Raw genomic sequence first — 9,187 nt, forward strand, 5'->3', positions numbered from 1 at the left:
TTGGCAAATTCATAACATATTGTACAAATTGCAATTTGTAACATATCATACGAAATGGATGATGGACATCCACAGATTAATACAAAACGTAACATATCATACAGAAATACGAAATGCTCAGAGACCAGGTTGCAGACCTTCCTTACTGATGCTAGGGAAGGCAACTTGACAGCAGGACACACACTCACCTCCTCAAGTTAGTCTCCACCCATTGGATCCGTCAGGAGGTCAGCTGCAGCGGAGTCGCACGTGCTCCATCAGAGACACTTTTAAGGAGATGGGGAACTCCATTGGAATCGTATTAACGCCCATTGTGTTAGTTGCCCCAGCTCCTTCAAGGAGTGAATGGGAGTCAATTGGGCGCTAACTCAAAAACCCAACATTAGCATAAATTTCGTCAACAAGAAGTACAACATTACAAATATTTTCCGTGATGTGATATGATTAACTTGCTATCTGTAATATTGTACAGCTTTTGAATCGTGACATTACGTACTTTCGAGGAAAACAGGCACGTTTCCTGATTCATACCCTGACTTTAAAAAGGGATTGCGTGACGATTAGTTTTAGCAACCGCGTGACGCAGCATAACAACCTGAGCGCGATTGGTCGACAGTCTGCGGGGTGGGGCGTTAGACGTTCCTCCATTCATTGCCCCATGCATTCAAGATCAAGATGGCAGCCTCCGTGTGTCGGTGCTATGAGGTGAGATTTGTTTTAGTATAACTCCCCCTTGCTTGCACTGGCAATCGATGGATATTGACTGATTTGTTTTACAGCTCAGTATTTAACATTCGACGATATTTCTTGAATAACGTGACATTTTATTATGTCATTATGACAGTTATGAAATGGGCCATAGCCCCCCCCCCCCCCCCCCCCCCCCGTCGGTGTTCATGAACATTCTAGCTAGCTGAACATATCAGGCATTCTTCATAGCCTATTATTTCTATATTTTACACCATAACGCTAGAATAGGTAGATATGTATTGTTATAGCTTCAATAGGAATGTTTGGTTATAGCCCATGTAATTCTCTTCAGCTGGTCGGAAGACGTCTTCTACTCCTGCCATCCCGTGCTGTCGTCTCCTCATTCAGTAGAGGAGATGCTTACAGGATATGTTGGTCTCCGGCTGTCCCTGTGCAGGTAGCTATGCATTATCCTACTCATTATCCTTGTTGACTTTCAAATAGTGATGGATCTGGTGGTAGCTAACTAGCCAATACACCAACTGTTAATATTCTGTCATTCACTTATATTTTAAGTGCCCTCTTTCTCTCAGGTGCGGTATGCGTCAGAACGACCTAGTCGTAAAGGCTTCTTTGGGGAGTTTGTGGAGAACCTGAGGCAGGAGTTTGGGAAGGACAAGGAGATGAAGGAGAATATCAAGAAGTTTAGAGAGGAGGCCAAGAGGCTGGAGGAGTCGGATGCCCTGCAACAGGCTCGGAGGAAATTTGTAAGCTCTAATTTGGTTTTGGAGTGTAATGTCCCTTTAAGCCCATGGTCACTCACCTTGGTTGTGCAGACTTGTTTCAGCCCAGTACTAACCTTCAACTAGTGAAGGTCTTGATGACATGCTGCCCAGAACTAGGGTTGGTGACAAGTTGACTTTCATCTGTGTTCCGAACAAACACTTGTGATGTCATGCACACTTGATGCTTGACTAATGTGACGTCTCATCCATGTCATCCGTTTCTTTCTGCCAGAAAACAATTGAATCAGAGACGGTAAAGACCTCTGAGGTGTTCAAGAAGACCCTGGGGACTCTGTCTGAGACTGTGAAGGAGGTGAGTCATTGTAACACTCTTGAAAATGGATGCATGGAACAAAGGTCATTGACATTATCAGTTGAAGTAAACCCTCAGAATGAATCCTAAATGCAAATGTTTAATCCTTGTTATGTACTCCTTTGAGAGCATCAGTGGTGTAAATATGTTTTATATTCCTCTTATAAAATGTTTATTTCAGCTGAGGTATTGGACAGCTTATGAGTTAAACTTCACTTCTATATCAGTGATATACCCAGAGATGACATTCATGTGGAACTGTTATTTATAGTAGCTTGCCGCTAATCTGCCTGAAGTAAAGTCATTATAACTTGTTGTGGTCCATGTCTGTCTGTCCAGGGCTTTGAGGAAGTGACCCGTACAGACCTGGGGAAGAAGATCAAGGAGGGGGTGGAGGAGGCAGCCAAGACGGCCAGGCACTCTGCTGAGTCTGTGTCCAAGGGAGGAGAGAAGCTGGGAGCGACCAGCGCCTTCAGGGCCATCTCACAGGTCAGAGACTGGCATTTCAAATAAGTAACACAACTCTCCATTGAAGGAAATTGGTTACGCTTTATTATTTGATTATTTTGTCTGCTATTTACCCAGTTCCTGCTTAAAAATGGGTTTACTTATCATTAATTGTGTTGAATGATTCTAAATAAGCATAAGAATGTAGCAGTTGTAACCAGTTGTTTTGGGGTAAATAGCAGCTGGTGAAGGACTTTTTAAGAAACATTGAAGCATCAAATGGAGGCTGAAAATGAATTCTATGGAATAATTTTACTGATATACTGATCTCCTTTTCCCCTTCCCTCTGTGTGTGTACAGGGGATGGAGTCAGTGAAGAGAGAGATTGATGTGGTAGACGATGGTACCTATAGGGCTCCTTCTCAACTCAGGAAAAGAAGTGAATTCTCCTTCAAGGGAGGGGAGAGTGAGAACCGTGTCTTTGAGGCCAATGAGTATGTCCCTTTTTACTTGTTCATAACCATGGCATGGTACGTTTTCCCATTCGCCAACAATGTGTGTCCATTCAGCCATACCTGAAACTATTAGGAAATACAACCAATTGATATAAATGGTCTATTTTGATTTACAGAGAGGACATGGGTGTTGTTCTGCACAAGGATTCTAAGTGGTACGCACAGTGGAAGGACTTCAAGGACAACAATATGGTTTTCAACAGTAAGAGAATGTTACTGTATTTCATCAGATAACATGGGAGTGAGGTAATCATAGGTCACATTCATGGTTGTGTGCACTTCACTGGCCAGTCAACAGGTGGCACTATATTCATTATATGGGCAAAGTGGAGGCAACATTTTCGGTGTTGTACTTATATCTCGATGTCAAGACTTTCAGAGATGGGATTTTTCCTGATCAAGAAACACTTTCTCTTACATTGTATCTTATTTGATTTTCTGTGGAGGGTCCCAGAGTCTTAGAAGTCTTTGTGATATTTGCAGTTCAGCATTTCCTATATTACCTCTTCTCACTCCTCAGGGTTCTTTGAAATGAAAATGAAATATGATGAGAGTGACAACGCCCTTGTCAGAGCATCTCGAGCCGTGACCGACAGAGTCACTGATCTACTAGGTAAACAACCTCTCTTTTAAATGATGTCCCGGTTTAATCATTCTATCACTCTGAGGGGATTACTGGGTGTGCACAATAGTTTCTCTGTTATATTGTCTGGTGTGTCAATAGCCACAAAGTGACTACCCTCTTTTCCTTCGGATGTTCTGATGGATGGTTGGACTACATGGGTTTCCACTATTTTTACATCAAATCCTTGTTATTTGGTTGGCAGGTGGTCTCTTCTCGAAGACTGAGATGTCTCAGGTGCTGACCGAGATCTTAAAGGCAGACCCCAGCTTTGACAAGGACTCCTTTCTCAAACAGTGTGAGAAGGACATCATCCCCAACATCCTAGAGGTAAGGGCACTAACACTTTCAAGCACTTTAAAAAAAAAAAATCATTAGTCATGAGCACTTGGAGCTTTTGAAATGCTCACCAGAAGTGTAATCCATATATCACTGGAATTGAATAAATGTTGGTTAGCTTTGTTATAAGAGAACTGTACAGCTCTGCAGTAACTAATGTTTAGGAATGCATCTATGTGGCTCTGTAATGCAGGCTATGATCCGTGGAGAGCTGGAGGTCCTGAAGGACTGGTGTTATGAAGCTGTAAGTAGTTTTATACAGGCTGCACTCGATTCCTCTTTTCTATGTTTACTGATGTCTGTAACAACTAATGTCTGTACAAAAGCGTTTACTTGGCATGCTTTCTTTTCTCAGAAATATAGTTTTTATTAGATTTTCTCATCACTATCGGGGTGAAAAATACTTTCAAATAGCGTTCTTCCTTCCTTTTGATCCTCGTCTCTCTCTGTCCTCAGACATACAGCCAGCTGGCCCACCCTATCCAACAGGCCAGGGCCCTGGGTCTAATGTTCCAGTCCAAGGTCCTAGATATAGACAACATAGATGTAAGTACATGAATGTGTCTGTCAGGCCCAACCAGGCCATGTCATTACTCTGTTTGAGCTACATGTACAAGTCGGTCACCAACATTTTGGTAGCCAGCTGATTGTCATTATTTCAGGTTTAACATAATTTCCTTCCCCAGCTCCCTCTCTGCCATTTCTTCATTCCTTCTATTATTCTCTCTCTCAGTTGGCGATGGGGAAGCTCATGGATCAAGGCCCTGTGCTGATCATCACGTTCCAGGCCCAGGTGGTCATGGTGATTCGTAGTCCCAAGGGAGACCTGGTGGAAGGGGATCCAGTGAGTTACCATGGTTACAACCTCTGATATCTATTCTACTCATCTCTCTCTATCATGGGTCATTTTGCTCCTAAGCCTGTCCAGCTCTCTAGCCTTTGATGGTAATATGCGGTCTGATACTGTCTAATGTGTGGTTAGTCACTGGGAGTAGACGGATACCGGACTGCACTCTGGTCAAAGATTATTACAGTAAACAGTCATGTCAGCAGTCTCTATACACAATTTTTGCAATAAGAGAGAAATAACACCGTAATTCCTCTCAGGAGAATGAACATTACAGTTACACCAACTGGTATGCTAATCACATATTACAACATGGTAAAAAACCGGTGAAGAAAGCTACCTCTCTACATACACATTACAATAGGAAACTTATAGCATTTTAATAAGTATTTGTTACCACTTACATTTGGTAAAAAACGCACAAATATCCCTGGTCTCCACAAAAGCCAACTGAAAACTGAGAAATAACTTTTAATTCGTTTTTTATCAATAGGTTGCCATGGAGAATAATCAAATAATAAAAATGGTTAGGACACATGAAATTAAACATACAGAGTTTACCAGAATCTCAAATTAAATTTCACAGGATTTTAAATCTAAATCTAACAGGCTTTTATACAGATGGTATCTTTTGTCCTACTTCCCTAGACCTCTTTCTAGTCCTGTTTCTTCTAGCCCTGTTTCTTCTAGCCCTGTTTCTTCTTGCCCTGTTTCTTCTAGCCCTGTTTCTTCTAGCCCTGTTTCTTCTAGCCCTGTTTCTTCTAGTCCTGTTTCTTCTAGCCCTGTTTCTTCTAGCCCTGTTTCTTCTAGTCTTGTTTCTTCTAGCCCTGTTTCTTCTAGTCCTGTTTCTTCTAGCCCTGTTTATTCTAGCCCATTGCTGCTTCCCATTCATTAACCTTTATCTTTTTTCCCATTCTTCTAACCATTGCCCTGTCTTCTTTCTGGTGATATCTCTTGTTCTTCCAACCTTTCCTTCTCTCTCCTAACCCCCCTCCCAGGAGAAGGTGTTGAGGATGATGTACGTGTGGGCTCTGTGTCGGGACCAGGAAGAGCTCAACCCCAACGCAGCCTGGAGACTACTGGACATCTCTGCCTCCAGCACTGAGCAGGCTCTCTGAGAGACCAGGGAAGGAGAAGAGACAGAGGGACACTCTTAGGACACACACACTCAACCCAGTATACATACACACACACACTTAACCCAGTATATGCACACACACACACACACACACACACACTCAACCCAGTATACATACACACACACAACTGAGTGTATATACACACATGCACACAACCCGGTATACACACATACGCACACAACCCAGTATACATACATACACACACACACACACACTCGACCCAGTATACACACACACACACACACTCAACCCAGTATACATACACACACACAACTGAGTGTATATACACACACATGCACACAACCCGGTACACACACACTCACTCACTGACACAACCCAGTACATACACACACACACACACACTCACTCACTGACACAACCCAGTACATACACACACACACACTCACTCACTGACACAACCCAGTACATACACACACACTCACTCACTGACACAACCCAGTACATACACACACACTCACTCACTCACTGACACAACCCAGTACATACACACACACACACAATCCAGTATACACGCGCACACACACACACACACACACACACACAACCCAGTATACACTGCAACATCACACAGCCCGTCAGGAGGACACACACAGGATGTGGCAGCATGCCACTCTAAAGAAGCACACTGGAGTGTGTGAGTGTGTGGTCCTAGGAACAGAACAGTGTGTATTACGGACAGAGGAGGAGGTCTCGATGTAAAAGGACAGTTTGTTTTCACCAAGTGACTAAAAACAAAGCGCCTGTGCCCCTCTCTCTCTCTCTCTCTCTCTTTTCCTCTCTCCATCTCTCCCAGTGGAAGAGTCCATGCTCTTTCATGCTGGTTGCCTGTTTTGGAGCAGAGATCCTTCGAATAGTCATATTTAAGCCTATTTATGGTTAAAGCTCCATCCTGTCATGTGTCTTCAACAAGAAGAAACTAAGCGTATTTTAAATGAATATGTAAAATACCGCTTCTTAGCAAGCTAGGCTGGGACCACAGTCAGTCTTGTCATAAGGCCACTACTACTTCAGCTGAATAATTGCCATTTCACCTTTTGCACTTATGTTGTCAATACCTCCACATGTACGTATAGGGTACAGTACAGAAGATGGCTGCCAGCTACAGCTACATTCCTACTTTGTATGGTTGTTTTTGAGATTTTTTTTCTTATTACATAAGTTTGTCTGACTGTATTACAAGGTTTTCACATCGGGAAACCAGAATATTGGTAATTGAAATGATTATTTTTGTTATCCATAATTCAAACTCAAATGGATATTTCTGAAGTGGTGGTTGGTTGTAGTTAACTGATTTCAGTGTTTCATTCAATGCATTTAACGTTGCAGAACAATGACCATCATTATGATGTGAAGAGTTGGTTGGTTCTAGCATGAAGAAAGCATTTAGAAATGGACATTTGTATTTCAGCCATCTATATAAATAACATGTACATGTAATACTCTGAGATGGACTATTCTACAAAACGATGACCACATTGTATAAAGTAAGGTTAAATATGGCTTGTAAAGGAAAGGATATAGGACCTGGAGTTTTTATGGAACAACTTGGACCATGAATGTGTTGACACAAGGTCAGTTTCTAACTGAAGATAGTTCTGTTTCTAACTATATTAACCAGATTTTTCAGGTTTAGTTGTTGACAGATAAGGTCAATTTGAAGGCCTAGAATCAGATTTCCTTATGCCCAATCCTATATGTAACATTTATGTGGTATAAATATATCTGATCCTGGAACAGGGGTTGGGGCAACTCCTCGAAGCTCACAGGAAGTTGAAGTGATCAGCCCTTGTAGTGGCAGAAAGCTCATACTATACAGTATATCTAAGAAGAGGGTTTTTTAGTGTAAAATCACCTGATTCCACTCTTGGTTGAATCCTAACTTGAGACACTCATGCTCAACTCTGGCTCATGCAAACATGAATTCATGTTGATGGGAGATTTGTGGAAATTGAGGTACACGCGTGGATCTCAAGTTAGGATTCAACTGCGAGAGGATCACATTTGTTTACATCCATCCACTTAATTTGAGTCGACCAAAATAAATGTTTGTATTTTTCCCATTTTTGTTGTTGTTGGTTTTTAACAATGACATAATGTGTTCTGCCATGAATAAATAATGCTGTATGATGCTGAAGCTTTGTCCCTGTTTTTCATTAGCCGTCATTCACAAAGTTCAGTCTTTAGGGGTTTATTAATAGTCTGTTGTAATGCATCACACACAAACTCAGCAACAAAAAAGAAATGTCCTTTCACTGTCACCTGTGTTTATTTTCAGCAAACTCAATATCTGTATATACATAAGTATTTGTATGAACATAACAAGATTCAACAACTGAGACAAACTGAACAAGGGGGGGGGGGGGGGGGGGGGTCAAAATCAAAAGTAACAGTCAGTATCTGGTGTGGCCACCAGCTGCATTAAGTACTGTGCATCCTCCTCATGGACTGCACCAGAATTGCCAGTTCTTGCTGTGAGATGTTACCCCACTCTTCCACCAAGGCACCTGCAAGTTCCCGGACATTTCTGGGGGGAATAGCCCTAGCCTTCAACCTCCGATCCAACAGGTCCCAGACGTACTCAATGGGATTGAGATCCGGGCTCTCCACTGGCCATGGCAAAACACTGACATTCCTGTCTTGCAGGAAATCACACACAGAACGAGCAGAATGGCTGGTGGCATTGTCATGCTGGGGGGTCATGTCAGGATGAACCTGCAGGAAGTGCACCACATGAGGGAGGAGCATGCCTTCCCTGTAATGAACAGCGTTGAGATTGCTTGCAATGACAACAAGCTCAGTCAATGATGCTGTGACACACCGCCCCAGACCATGACGGACTCTCCACCTCCAAATCGATCCCACTCCAGAGTACAGGCCTCGGTGTAACACTCATTCCTTCTACGATAAACGCGAATCCGACCATCACCCCTGGTGAGACAAAACCGCGACTCGTCAGTGAAGAGCAGTTTTTGCCAGTCCTGTCATGTCCAGCGACGATGGGATTGTGCCCATAGGCAACGTTGTTGCCAGTGATGTCTGGTGAGGACCTGCCTTACAACAGGCCTACAAGCCCTCAGTCAAGCCTCTCTCAGCCTATTGCAGACAGTCTGAGCACTGATGGAGGGATTGTGCGTTCCTGGTGTAACTCGGGAAGTTGTTGTTGCCATCCTGTACCTGTCCCGCAGGTGTGATGTTCGGATGTACCGATCCTGTGCAGGTGTTGTTACACGTGGTCTGCCACTGCGAGGACTTAGGCGTCTCACAGTACGGTCATTGCAATGTATTGCCCTGGCCACATCTGCAGTCCTCATGCCTCCTTGCAGCATGCCTAAGACACATTCACGCAGATGAGCAGGAACCTGGGCATCTTTTGGTGTTTTTCAGTAGAAAGGCCTCTTAGTGTCCTAAATTTTCATAACTGTGACCTACCGTCTGTAAGCTGTTAGTGTCTTAACGACCGTTCCACAGG

At 43.1% G+C, this 9,187-nt stretch overlaps 1 protein-coding gene across 1 annotated transcript; it reads left to right on the top strand.

Annotated features, from left to right (window-relative positions):
* The first annotated feature begins 343 nt into the window (after positions 1 to 343).
* Positions 344 to 5,721, top strand: LOC110508895 (mitochondrial import inner membrane translocase subunit TIM44). Its single transcript, XM_036966869.1, has 13 exons — positions 344 to 705; positions 1,043 to 1,147; positions 1,284 to 1,457; positions 1,708 to 1,788; positions 2,128 to 2,277; positions 2,596 to 2,729; positions 2,867 to 2,952; positions 3,271 to 3,363; positions 3,578 to 3,702; positions 3,905 to 3,955; positions 4,168 to 4,257; positions 4,445 to 4,555; positions 5,557 to 5,721. Exons 1-13 carry the CDS (start codon positions 676 to 678, stop codon positions 5,674 to 5,676), a joined length of 1,350 nt encoding a protein of 449 aa, XP_036822764.1. The 5' UTR covers positions 344 to 675; the 3' UTR covers positions 5,677 to 5,721.
* The last annotated feature ends 3,466 nt before the right edge of the window (positions 5,722 to 9,187 follow it).

Source organism: Oncorhynchus mykiss, chromosome 28 (assembly GCF_013265735.2).
Source record: "Oncorhynchus mykiss isolate Arlee chromosome 28, USDA_OmykA_1.1, whole genome shotgun sequence".
NCBI classification, from domain to species: domain Eukaryota; kingdom Metazoa; phylum Chordata; class Actinopteri; order Salmoniformes; family Salmonidae; genus Oncorhynchus; species Oncorhynchus mykiss.